The following is a 14,926-nucleotide window of genomic DNA, read 5'->3' as shown; positions in this document are numbered from 1 at the left end:
AATAAACCTTCTTCTTGTTGTGATTAGCATACTTTAAAATCTTGAGTTTTTCTTCAGATGGTTAGAGATCTTGACATTTATATCGTTATCTCCACTAATGATTTATATTATATGGTCAGACCCTAGTGTACACCTTCCCGATAATTGATACATTTTTATCTTAATCACGACCGAAGTAGAAGCATTTGCTGCAATAGCTCTAACATTGCAGTCCCTTCTGCACAATCTTTGTGATAACGCTACATTATCTAGATTTGAGGTGTTCATTTTCTTTCACCATTCATTATATTTAAATTGGTATAATTCCTTTCCATCCTAATTTTACTGTTTTACTTCCATCTTAAAAGTAATTATTGGATAAATCGATTTCGTTTTTGAAAATTTTTTGACCGTATTTAGAATGAGTGAAGGTTGCTTTTAAGCCGAACCCAAAAAAGAGACACATTCAAGCTCTAATGCTGTAATTGAAAAATCAGCTGATATTGCTTATATCTTCTAAAATCATTCTCATTGATGTATTCCTATGCAAACATTATTTCCAGTCCTGGAATACTAATTACATTAATTCCTTATATTTTAATATATTCATAAAATTAAATTATGAAATAATTTGTAATATACTAAGTTGTAATATTTTAATCATTTAATGAATTTATTAAAAAGAGTGAAAATATATATATATATATATATATGCGTATATATATAGATATATATTTATTCTTCTTTTTGTAATTTAAGTTTGTAGTGTGAAATACCATCGCTCCGTTATGTGAAAGTCATTTTCTTTTTCCAAGTTTATTAGTTAAGTTAGAGGAGAGAGAGGAACTAATCCCCCTCAAATAAGCAAAGAAAGCCATTTTGAATCTACCATTCCTTGTAATAGTGCATGGAAGAAGGTCTAACTGGAACCAGCCAGAAGTACTAACGAAGGCGAGAGTCTGGTCAATGCTAATACTGAAGATATCGCTGAGTGTGTTAAAGAGAGGAGGGGCGCCCAAAAACCTAATACTGCTTTTTCGAAACTGCTTAAACACTGAGTTGCTAAATGTTCACTGAACGTTTGTTGATAACTTTAATTAGTTTTGCATATATAGTATATTTTTATTAAAGAATTTGTTATTTTTCAGTTTATTGATTGCCTAGTCAAAATTATTATTTCAGTAAAATATGCTCCTTGAAAGAAGATTTCGATACTGTTTATAGTACAATGTTAAAGCAATTTTTTTTATAAATAATTTAATTTTTATAAATGTTGCTGAAAGTAATTAAATAATTGGTGAACATATAAATATATTTCGATAAATTATTACTGTTGAGAAGATGCTCCAAGTGACCGACTGCAGCATTTTATTCAATTAGTTCCATTCGTTTCCGCTTCCTCTCATTCAGATGCAGTTTCTTAGCAAACTTGCTTCGTTTTGGCTGCGTTCCAATGTCATCGTTTACCTTGGAGTGCAGGTGTGCAGGTGTGAAATATTTTTTTAATTTCTCTACGAAATACTGTTTTCCCCTTCCCCCTGGGCTTAATGTTTTTTGTTGTTGTCTTGTTGTGAATGAATTGGGACAAATATTTATTTAACCTAAAATATTTATTGTAATTGTTGTAATATGCAATTCTGTTGTTGCTCCTCCGTTATGGTTATTGCTGGAAATGTTTGTTTGGTATATAAGTCCAACATTCACCATCTACCATCCACCGTCTGTTCGTCCGCCTGTCTGTACAGTCGTCTGCATATACGTATACATTGATTCGCATTCTTCGCATAAGAATTTCAAGTATGTTTTTTTTGCTTTTGGTGGAGATTTGCATCAAACACACATATTTACATATGTCACATGTACCCGAATGCGTATATATTCGCATATATGTCTACGTTTGTATGTAGGCTGAAATATGTGTTTAGCCAACAGATTTGTCATCATTATCATCTCCTCTTATGAAAGCTGTTGACGTCATTTCGCTGGGAGCGCACAAACTTGTGTTATCTGTCTTTAACGTGCAAAGTGGCTACGTGTCAACATTGCGCTTCCGCAATTGAGCAAAGTTCACACGGAGCACATAAATAAACCCGAAATTTCAGACACTCGCACACACTTCGTTCACATCCAGTGAACTTCAGTTTATTCATCCCAGTATTCTCTCCAAAGATATTAACTATTCGACATGACCAAAATTCCAATATTTTCCTAGAATATTTTGTGGAATTTTACGATGTAATAATTTCGGAAAATTTCGGAAAATTTATTCATTTAGTGTTTCTAGTTTAGTTTGAGTTTTAATTTTTGTGGATGTCGGTTTGTCATATAGAAACAAACATAATCAAAACAATAACAGTGAACTAACAATACTTCATATAGTGATTTGATACTTTAAATATATTATATCATTATAAATAAATACATTAACCCTTCTTTAACTTTGGAAGATATTTAAGAATTAAAAAGTGGTAAGGTATTTTCCTCAGTAATACGACTTTTCTCTAGTAATACGATTTTTCCCCAGTAATACGATATGGCTATAATGTCAATAAAAAAATTTTTGCTGAAGCTACAGTCTGATCAGTCTCTGAAATTAACACTGTCTGCATCTATATATTATGCTTCAACAGTGATTCATGACTGGCTTAAATCAGTGATATAATAGCCGGTTTTTCTCATCTGTTATTGATTTACACTTTACAATCCTTCAAAAAGATTGTCAGTAATGTCACATTTTCTTAATTGGTCAAGCTTTTGTTAAATCTGCCGCCTACTATTTTCCGATAAATTATCTGATCTGAAAGATCCACTTAGTCTTATTGGCCCATTATTTTATTAAATATGAACTTAATATTTTAAAATTTACCTGGAACCGTCACGAAAGTCTATAATTCACTTTAAAGAGAGACTCTGGGGCTGGCCAAGATCCTTAAAAAAGTGAACTCCAACAAAGTCAATCAACACCGCGCATACGCTGGATAGTAATAAAGCAGATGTGAGGAACTTTAATCATCTTTTTTCCAACAGTGACTAAAATGTTTAAATAGGAGACTTAATTTTCTACCATAATTCCCTAAAAAGCTGCGAAGAAACCTACCACAAGACTAATGTTTCTACGGGAATTAAATAAAATAATATATAATAAAAGAAAATAATATAAACAAAAATAATATAAAATGAAATTAAATAAAATTAAATTAAATAAACTAAAACGAAATAAGAAATCTTATTTTGATTAAATAAAAAAAAAAAGAAAATCAAAGTGTAATAAGATTATATAAATTAAATAAATTAAAATAGTTTATAATATAAACTAATTTAAATTAAATTAAATAAAATGAATTAAATTAATTAAATTAAATTAAATCAAATTAATTTAAATTTAATCACATTAATTTACATTTAATAAAAAAATTAAATTAAATTAATTTAATTAAATTAAAATAAATTTAGTAAAATAGTATAAATTAAAATAATAAAAAAAATGATATAATAAATAAATAAAAAAAAACAAATATTAATAATAAAATAAAAAAATTTAAAATAATATAAAAAAATGAAATAATATAAATTTAAATTAAATAGATTGAAATTATATAAATTAAATAAAACTAAAATAAGATAAAAAAATAAAATAAAAAAAAAAATTAAGATAAAATAAAATAAAATAAGAGAATATAAATAAAAATAAAATAATATTAACTAAAATAAAATAAAAGAAAATAAAATTATAAAAAATATATAAAGCTAAAATCAATAAATTAAATGGGCTCAATTGCAAAAAAAAAATTGACTGCTTTAATTTATTTTTATATGATTTTAGTAAAATATTCTAAACCCATGCTTAAAAAAAAGGATGAATAGAGAGGTTGGCGCCCAATTGTACATAAAATCAATCTATGACTACATGTGTATAAAGGTCAATTCTTTATTAATATGTCTTAACATGACTAAGTGGTAAACAAAAGTATAGTCAATATAGCATTTTATCTGAAAGTATGTCTTGGATTGAGTTTCTGGCTACAGTTCTGTCTAAAATATTTAAAAAAATAACCTTCATAAAATATTTCAACCGTCCTAGACGTATGTTGTTAAAGTTAAAGAATTTATAAGAATTAAGTTAAATTGCATACAAAAAGATGTCTAGAATAGAATACTTCATTTTCGCAAGATGGTGCTTTTATTCCATGTTCCATGCTCATGGTGTCTAAAATGCTTCGTTCGTCGTTTTAAAATTGAGTCCTGTCAAAGAAATTGAAAGCAGCGAGCGATAACGAGTTTATATTTTCGTTTTATTGTTACTAATTTTATGGCGAATCCTATGAATAAATGGAGAAATTCATAAAGGTTACCGGGTACATAATTGACAATAAAGAAATGTTATAACGACAAAACTGGCGACGTAATTAAAAAGTCAATTGCAGAAATGCTAACAATAAGAATTGAACAAGAAGAAAAGAATAAAATGGCAAAAAATAAAAAAAAAATAAAAATAATAGAAAAATAGAAAAATATATTGTTAGACGATTCACTTTCGATTTGAACTGCGTTGAACCTGTCCTATGTGTGGATTTTATCGTTGTTACTTTTAATGCGAAATTGAATCCTTCTTAGCGATTAAAAGAAGAAAAGGAATGGAAAGGAAAGGACACAAAAAAACAATCACAATAATAATAATAGTAATATAACGATGAACAATAAATAATAACTTTGTAATCGTAATCGAAATTGGCACAAACAAACAACCAACTGAAGCAGCCAAATTAACTCAGAAATACTGGAGTAACTGGAATAAAGGGGATGGATCTGAATGAACCAAAGGACGAATGAATGAATGAAATGTAACGAGTCGTAAGGACATAATGAAAAATTATTAATTTGCTGGTGCGTGAAGAAGTTGATAAATTGAAAAATGCCTTTTACTACAATTTTTTATTATTCTCCTTAAAAAAAAAACTCAATTCAAATTGTGAAAAATTTAAAATTTAATTGAAGAAATTGTGGTGCACCTTCGAGGTGTGTACAGTATAATGAGCTCGTTAGACAGTTGGGAGTGCTGCTAGGAAGATTTAAAAAAATTAACTCAATTTGTGGGATTTCGAAAAATAGTTTAGTGGGTGAATATGGGTGACGTACTCAGGGATGTTTGAATTTTAAAGTTAGTCACTTAACTCACAACTTAAAGAAAGTTACACAGTAATTGCTAATAGAATCTTTGATAATAATATATCTATAACACATAAAATCGATAGCATTTTTGAATTTACTATAAGTTAGACACTGAAGCTCTTTAATCAGTTCAGAAACGTTGCTATTTTCTTTTTACCTGTAAAATTACAACAAGTATATTCTTCTTCTAATTTCACAGGTACGAGCTCTCAGCCTCGCATTTGCAGTTCAAATAAATTATATACGAATTATAAACTATTTACGAAATTCGAAAATTTCCTAAGACCATTGATGATGAGTACTTGGCAATACTCGAAATAGCGTTGTATGGTCAGCCAAGCATCTATGATCACTTCAACTACAGTAATTTCAGCAAAATTAAAATTTTTGTTATTTTCTTTTCATTTTTATTCGAACCCTTTAGAACAAGAGTCTTTAGATGAGCTTTCAGTCTGACCGTTGCCAGAATACGAAAGAAATTTCAATTACTATTGCATGATTTTTCCTTTAAAAAACTACTGCAAATCAATTTTTTATAAAACATTATTTTATGTGCAAGTGCATTGCCCTTATTTAACCATTTTTATTGAATATTTTGAAATCATGATAAGAAGTTTATTTCCAATTAATAATTAATCACATTGGCTTTATTTCATATATGCCCAAAAATCTATAAATTGTTAGCTATTTTCAATTAACAAAAACATTCACGGAAGGAAAGTATTCATGTTATTTATTTTTTGGTTTGGATTTCATTCAAATGCCAAAATCTTGTTATTTCGAATACCCTTAGCCTTGTCAAAATTTTGCTTTCTAATTGCAAATCTATGTCGTGCTTATCTGCTTTACATGGCTCAACACTGGCCACTTCACTCACCCCAGAAATGTAGACGGAGGAATGTAGACGAGTATTAATAATAGAGCTCAAACTATTAGTTGTATTATATTTTATTTGCTGAGCTTTTACTTTTGCTATACATAGTACATGATTTTTAAAAAGCATCTATTGTTATTATATCTTCAACTTAATAAGGTTGCCATAGATGTAAACTTTAGAGGTGGACAATCAAAACGAAGTACTCTTAAAACAACATAAAATCTCTATAATCGATAAATGATGTAAAAGGATATAGACGAAATAGGATCAAAAAGGTTTGCAGTCTTTATTTGTGAACACGGTTGCCACTTTTGGTACTTTAGTACCAAAATTGGTACTTTTTTTTTTTTTTTTTTCGTTTGGTACTCTGGTACTCATGTTCAAAAAATGGTACATTTTTGACGACCCAACTTTATTGTGGATATTTTCAATTATGTTTTTTTATAAATGCAACTTTGCACTATTTTATATTTTGTTTATTGGTAACACTATGAAAAACACAGAACGAAAAAACAAAAAGGGTATTTCCATATCTGACGTTTGCAACGAAGACTTAAAAAAACTGGATAATTTAATAAAATAAAATAAATAAAAAAGTTCATAAGGAAAAATGGAGAAGTAATTGTATTTATTTATTAGCATATTACAGATGTATTTAATAATCACATCATTGCATAGGTTTCTTTGTAAAGGAAAACCGTCAACCGATACGAGTAATACTGGTAATATACGTGACGCTGCAAGTGTTTCAACAGATAGCGATGGCAGTGTCCAGAAGTAAATAAAAATTCATATACGCATATGTATTATTGAAACTAATATAATTGTATATATTGATTTAGTAAAAATATTGCGGCTGCAAAAGTTAAAAGAAAATTTCGATTAGAATGGACTAACACATTTCCGTGGTTGACAAATAAAAATGGTAATGCTTATTGCACTGCATGTCATAAGATTATTATTAACCACTTATCGCATATAAAACGACACGATTCAAAACAAACCCATATACGTAAAATTGCAACAAAAAAGGGTCAAACTAGAATTGATGAATTTGCGGCAGAATGCAAGAACAATAACTTTAATGAACAAGTACGTGATGCAGAATATGCGCTTATTATGTTTTGCGTTATGCACAATTTGCCGTTTTTATTAATGGATTTTTTACCTAATCTACTACGCGTATGTTGTCCGGATTCTGAAATTGCGAAGGCGATTAAATGCAGTCGAACCAAGGCAACACAAATTACTGAGCAACTTGCATCAATGTCAAATGCACATATTGTAAAGCAGTTAAAAACATCAAAATTTTCTTTAATTGTTGATGAAACTACTGATGTTTCATGCAGAAAAGCACTTGTTTTAGTTGTGAGATATTTTGAAAACTTAGCTGGCCTAGTTAGAGACAGGTTCTTATGTCTCATAGAACTAGAAAAATGTGATGCCGAGTCTATTTATCAAAATATAAAATCGTTTTTTTTAACTAATAACATTCCAATCCAAAATTTAATCGGACTTGCAACAGATGGAGCAAATACTATGGCTGGGCATTTAACTGGGTTAAAAACTAAATTAACTAAAGACACCAATTTGTTTTACCTAAAGTGTACCTACCACTCTTTACATTTGTGCACAGCCTATGCCTGCAAAAAATTACCAGGTGAAGTTGAATCATTGTGTAGAAATATATATTCATATTTTTCATGGAGTCCTAAAAGAGTTCAAGAATTTAAAGAATTTCAAGAATATTGTAACATAAAACCTCACAAAATATTAGGTCTAGCTTTAACGAGATGGTTATCATTACAACATGTTGTTTTGCGAATTATTGAACAATGGGATGCGCTCCAGCTTTACTTTTTATCGCAGTGTATTGAAGTCAATGATATAAAACCAAAAGACTTAGCAAATCTTATGGCAATGCGAGAAACAAAAGCTTACATGCTTTTTTTAACGTATATTTTGAAAATTGTGAATGACTTAAATATTGAGTTCCAATCTGATAGCATTCGACTGCCTTTTTTATATAGGAAACTAGAAGCGGTTGTTCAGTTAATATTAACCAATTTTATGTGCTATCAGCACGTTAAAAACGTGCCATTAGAATCCTTGGAATTTAAAGATTCTAATTATTTTTTGCCCATTGAAAAAGTTTTTATGGGAATAAAAGCAGAGACTTTTACAGATAATCATAATATAGAAAAATCCAAAATATGTGAAATAAAAAAAAATGTACGCTGTTTTTATATTGAACTTGTTTCACAAATTTTGCAGCGTTTTGATTTTTCAAGAACTGATATAAAATCTCTTGAGATTATAACGCCGTCTAAAATACTTTCTGATGATGAACTTTCAATTGCACCGCTACTAACTCATTTTAGTTATTTACTTGAGTGCGAACCGGATGAAATTATATCGCAATGGACATTATTAAGACTATCAACAAAAAATATAAAACATTTTGATAATATCAATTTATTTTGGGAGCAAATTAAGAAAACAAATAATGGTTTCAACGAGCCAGCATTTAGAGAATTAAATTTATTTGTAAATAATTTAATGGTTTTGCCACATAGCTCTGCAGTAGCAGAAAGAAAATTTTTTGAATTAAGTCTAATTAAAAATAAATTGCGAAATAAATTAGAGTTTAAGACCCTCAACAATATTATGTTATGTAAAGAACTTTTTAACAACAAAGATATGCACTATGTATGGTCAAAAAAAGATAGTCCAAATATTTAAATAATAAAATTATTATACATAAAAAGACTTGTATTGTTTTATACTTTTTGTACATTTCATATAAATTGTATTTTCTTATAAAAAGACAATAGGAAAATTTTGGACCCTTTTTTACAGAAATGGTACCTTATTAAACCAATTTTGGTACAGAAAAAAATTTTCAAGTGGCAACCGTGTTTGTGAAACAAAATAATAGATTTTATGATGAACGTGAATCCCTTCAGAAAATAGTACTCAAAATGATATAATGGTTTTGATTGATGACAAAAGATGCAGACAAAGAAATTACTACTTTAAAATCACTAAATAACCGAATGGAAAAATGCATATCTGTGCTGTTTGTAGTACATAACATTATTTATAAATTAAAATAAAATATTTACTTTTTCGAATAAAATTGAAAAAAAAACGAATATTAAGAAAACAATTATATTAAAATGAAAACACTTTTCATTATGCATGTGTTATAGTTAGATTAATTAATGTATGAACTTAATGAGAATTATAAATATTTGAAGCGTACAATGTAAGCTTTATAGCGTATTGTTACTAATTATGGGTGCAATATATGAAAATATATTTCTATGAAAAGCTAATACATGTCTACTTTTGTTGATATAGTTATTATGTATAATTATTTTTACTTTAAACCAATATAATCCAGATAAACCTAAAAAACAATATCACTGTATAGTAGTTGCTTCAACCAGTTGCATTTAAAAAAATTATAAAAATCGTTTTTCATTAATATTTTTATATATCTGTTTTTATAGATATTATTCTAATTGTTTTACAATAATTTATAGAGATTGCTTTCAAACTAGGTTTTTATTGGAAGAAAGCATATGATATATTTGTGTATAAACAAAAAACAAGACTACTTCTTTTGTAAAATGCGATCCTATATAAAACTGTAAGTGATCACATGAACTTCATTGTAAGAAGTTACAATTTTCAATTTAAGTTAAATTGACTAAAATATAATTATATATAATAATATATATTCTTAATCACTTATATACATAGGATTGTACTTATTAGTTACTAGTTTGAAATTAGTTGAAGAAATATGTACCATACTTTGGACCACGCATTATTTCTTTGGGTTCGAAATAAGGTGATTTCGTATTTTTATTGCTGTTAACGGTCATCTACCTTTTCTCGGTGTTCTTAGCACCTCATCATCTATATAATTTTTCTGTAGATCCATAATTTAAAAGATTTTAGTTTATTTGTATATGTAACTCAGTTCTATATAAAAGATATGAGAGAATGTAACATATCACTAGAAATGGTGTTAACAGTAGCTTTAGCTCTCTGTGGGATAGTAATTTTTACTAATTTTTGCTGGTCGAGAAGACCAGATAGTAGAAGTATTTAAGTTTGTTCCATTTACCGTTCGAGTACAGTTCTAATTTTGTTCCGTATATTTATTCTGTATTATATATTTCGACCGAAACACTCTTTTGTTTTCGTAAAATTGATTTCTAGCAGTTCTTGAAAGAAAAATTCAAGCAGCAAATAATATCTTTAATAAAGAAAAGTATTGAAGTGTAAAGAAAATTTTGTTAAATTTCAATACTAGGTATTGAAGGTATTTTCAGCTCCATTTTTCTTTCAAACACTGCAAAAGATAAAATAAATAAGGTGGCCGTATGTAGAAAAAAAAAATATCAAACAAAATATACCTGTGGTTTTTTCTGAGTATTTCTGTAAGTGCTTATCACTAAATCATGTTCATATTCATATCCCTGCTCAACTATAATTTTTCCTTGGCTATACTGTTAAGTGTTAATTTTGAAAAACTAAATAGCATATCAGGTTAATGTAGTGTTCTGTGTCTCATGTCAGCATATTGTAAGTCTCTGTTGATAACAATTATCACCTTTTTATTAAATTTTAATTCAATATCCTCAATTATCTTGGGCGATTCAAACTTTAATCTCCATAAGTTCTTTGGAAATATTAGAAAAAGTTATAAACTTCATAACATCATTAGAACATCATTCGTTCTATTAGATTAGACCGTCTTAGCAGATCTGACAGAATTGAAATGAATAAATATACAGTTACGGAAGTGATCAATATCATTCAGTGACTATAGTTGATATTTAAAGTCATAAGGTGCTAAAAATACTTTACTAAATCACAGTCGGGTAGACCTGAATTTGACAAGAATAGATCATATCATACTTTAGAGTTAGGAAGAAATTCATGCCATAAATCAGCATTTAAGGATTTTCTATTTATGTTTTTTAATGGGTAACATATTGATGATTAGGATTGGGTTAAGTCTATGTATTTTTTGTTCATGTAGTAATAGTTGTGGGTGGGGATTTAGCAAAAAAATATGTTTTTGTCTAAAATTTATGTATTTTTTTTCTAGTCAACACTCTTTTGGAGATTCAACAGAAAAATTTATTGTTGTCCAAAATAAAAATATATTTGCTTTGTGTTAAAAATTTTTATTAAACACATTTGTGCTTTATAAAATCAATTTTTTTTAATTATACTAAATGACAACTATAAAAAGCAACTAAATTGGATAATTTATATTGAAATAATATTTGGTAATATTATCAAATATTAGACATTTTAATATAATGTACTAAGTCTATGGTTTGATACTTTTTCAGTATTATATGACTTGAATTGTATTGATGATATTAAGTTTTAAATTATCGAAGAAGAGAACGATATAATTTGGTTAAAATAATATTGAGCAAGTGAGACCCATTTTTATATAAATTCGCCGGAAAATTCTATTTTATGAATTTTTGGTATTTTGTGTCTGTAACCAAAAGTTATTCGTTGTGTGATAACTAAAAAAATTTGATTTATTCAATAAAAATCTATGGGAAAGAGAGATATATAAAAGAAAATCTATTTAATTGAAACTTCTGCCAAAAAACACTCAATATCTAAAAACGAGTGTAATCCAATCAAAGCAATTTTAGCACATTATATATCTTTTAGTATGATGCCTAATATGTTATAAGATTAAAAAGGGTTCTGGAATGGAGTTGATTAGAAATCTATTTTTTTTAAATATTTTGGGTTGTTTAAAAAATTCTTATTAGTGTAAAGTTTTTATAAATATTTTTTTAGTTCCTTTTAACTATAAATATCTTATTTATAGTTAGACATTGTTACAAGAAATTATTCATCTATAATGCTCGGATGCTAAAGCAAGCTACTAAAAGCAAGCTCTTCTATCGGTTTTTTCACTAAAACCGCACAAATTTGTAGAGGAAAGGGTTTAAGCATATTTATGAGTTTTTAAGTTTAGATTTTAAACTAATAGCGAGAATAAAAGCAGTTTAGATATAAAATTAAAGTATGTTATTTGGACTATAATTGCATTGCTGGAAAAGTTAAGCATGGATGGATCAGTTTTGAGTTTTGAATAGTTTTGCACTGAATATTTTTATTAATATTTTAATATTATAAATGGATCTCCGTTTCTTTTTATTTCTTTGGTTAATGAATAAGTTTCCATATTTGTGTCTTTTTTCTAGAAAATTGATTATTATTTTAAATATACAAAATAATTATCCTACTTATAATTTGCTTATAATTTTAATTTACTTATGATATGAATAGGATAAATTAGTAGAAACTTGAATGAAATTAAATTCTGTTCTATTAAACTACAATTTATTTTCTATTTATCTACTTATTTTTAAAAATTATTTGTAAAAATAATTCTACATAAATTAATAATTTCGCACGGGATTTATGTCAACAAATCGACGCAAATTCATTTCTATGGCGTTTATAATATAAATAATCGAACTTATTAAAAGTAAAAGTTGCAATTAATGTTTCAAATGAATTCAAATGTTGATTTAATGTATGTTGGCATATTTAAAAACTAATTGATTATTCATATTTCAATACAGCAGGACATCAATGAATTTACCGACAGTGATAAAACTCCACAATAGTTGCACTAATTACAAGTATATGAATGTCAGTTCATCAAAATCTATATACTGATATGAAGCACCCACATATTGAGCGTGACTTTAATTTTCCAAACAAAAAAATTCATTTGCAATGAAAAGAACTTTCATCAAAAAAAATGAACTCATGAAACCCATAGGAATTGATGTAATAATATGCAATAATCATGTTTTAGAGTTTTTGCCTATCTGATCGTCCATCCGTCAAAGTCACAACTGCTGACATAAATTAAAATGATGCATCGAAAATTACGAAACTTTGAGTACGTCGAGTGCGAAGCGTAAAACCAACCGCACAGTCAATCCATGTTCAAATGTTGCAACAAACTGAGGCCACACTGGCTTAACAATCGCAACGCAACAAACTACTTGTATGAAGCCGTCTTGCAAACAACAACTAACATGCTTGCTTGTAAAATTGCCCAATAGAAACGCATGTGGCAAGAATATTCATTTTTTTCTTTTCGTAAATGCCTTGAAGTGCGCATGTTTGATGTTGCAACGAACTTCAGTCCTGAGTGTTCAACTAAAATCACTCATCCGCAGTGTAGTAAATTTTGAGCGAAACACAATATTGAGTGTTAATGTTAAATTTGTTGATTACTACTAATGATTGCAAAATATTACTTAAGAATAAAAAATTCTTGTGTTTGTTTTATTGGGTATTACCCAGTGAACTGCTCTCTGGTCCATTTTTGTTAGTCTTAGATGGTAAAATATATAAGTTGTATAGCATCAACGATGGAGTTCGGCGGAGAAATTTTCTGTGACTGTTGATTGATAAAAGTGGTGGCGCTACACAAGTTCAATTTTTTCCCTCCTTATTTATTTATTTCACTTAGGTCTGAATCCAATTTCGATATCTTATTCTGTTAACAGATTAACAAATAACAGATTAAAAAATATTTTTAAATGTGACCAGTTAAATCCTATGGACACAAGCTTTGCTAACACCGACCTTTTCCATGTCTAATTTTCGTTTACCTTATTACTCTATCCAGTGTGGCTCTTGATATGTCAATAGGGCTTTTACTGAGTGTGTGCTCAATCTATCTCCAGCGTGTTCTTATTAAACAGTATTTAATTTTTAATATTCTGTGTCAGGCTAGAATATTTTTCAGATAATCCGTTCGATTCGCCAAATTTCGCAACAATATAGCACTACAGACTTAACACGTGATGAATAGATTTTCTGTTTTCTTGCTCCTGCGATTTGATTTCATTTGATATTTTTTTAATCGACCAAAAACTTTTGTTGATTTGCTTACTTTGACATCTATATCCTCATGATGGAGTCTAGATAATTAAAAGAACTAACAATTTTCTGGACTAACTGCAAATTCAACTACTACTCTCCTACTTTTGTAAAATTTTTTTCGCTTCGGTATTTAACACATCGGCTGATAAATCCGTAATATATCCAATAAAACAAAAGCTTTTTGGTAAAGTTCGACTTTATTCATCAACGCTGTGTCCTTTAAAAGTAACACAATCATTTCAGCGTATCTCTATTATTTCAAAACCTCTCTTGTTGAATGATTCACCCTTGGCTTTAAAATATGACTCAGTTTCTATATTAACTTTTTCCTCAGAGCCAACTCTCTTCCTCTTGTTCAAGGATTTTTATGAGGTTTGTGAACAAGTATTAAACGCTGCGGTTGCATTGGTTTGGTGAAACAGGACTTTTTCTTCTTCATATGAAGAGAATATGATAATAAGAAATTATGAAACTTTACCTGCCAGCATTAAGAGAAATGGACTAGAGAGTAGCTGGCTGGAAATTTATCAACAAAATTTTTCAAAACTTTATCCTTAGATAGTATTTTGCTATAGAGTCATCAAAATTAGAGTCCAGATAGTACATTTTGAACATGCGTAAATAAGCAACCGCAAAACAATAGCTTTGATAAATATTTCTTAATACCAGAAAACGTAGAAAAGTTAATGTATATTTAGTATAAAATAAAAAACTTAACATCTGTATTATTTATTATATTAATATAATAATATTGTCATTTAGTCGGTGTTTTATGATCAAACGTATATACTTATTGTACTAAAAAGAATTTTGAATTTTTATATTGCGAATAAAAATGCTATCACTTGTCACACTTTATGCGTTCATAACATTTTTATAATAATTGTATACGCGTAGTTCAGGAACAAATTCATACAGGGTCGTGTTAATGCTGGC

General features: G+C 28.1%; 1 protein-coding gene across 1 annotated transcript; it reads left to right on the top strand.

Annotated features, from left to right (window-relative positions):
* Window positions 1-6,493: 6,493 nt before the first annotated feature.
* On the top strand, window positions 6,494-8,767 carry LOC119688316 (zinc finger MYM-type protein 6-like). The gene is made up of 2 exons (XM_038102994.1): window positions 6,494-8,176; window positions 8,510-8,767. Exons 1-2 carry the CDS (start codon window positions 7,145-7,147, stop codon window positions 8,765-8,767), a joined length of 1,290 nt encoding a protein of 429 aa, XP_037958922.1. The 5' UTR covers window positions 6,494-7,144.
* Window positions 8,768-14,926: the final 6,159 nt, after the last annotated feature.

This window comes from Teleopsis dalmanni, chromosome X (assembly GCF_002237135.1).
Source record: "Teleopsis dalmanni isolate 2A chromosome X, ASM223713v2, whole genome shotgun sequence".
Taxonomy (NCBI): domain Eukaryota; kingdom Metazoa; phylum Arthropoda; class Insecta; order Diptera; family Diopsidae; genus Teleopsis; species Teleopsis dalmanni.
Note: the sequence above shows the minus strand (reverse complement) of the source record. Positions and strands in the feature narration are given on the sequence as shown.

Coding starts and splice junctions, on each gene's coding strand:
- LOC119688316 (XM_038102994.1), top strand. CDS start 7,145: ATGTTTTGCGTTATGCACAATTTGCCGTTTTTATTAATGGATTTTTTA. Junction 8,177..8,509: donor ATTTTTTGCCCATTGAAAAA/GTTTTTATGGGA, acceptor AATTTATTTTGG/GAGCAAATTAAGAAAACAAA.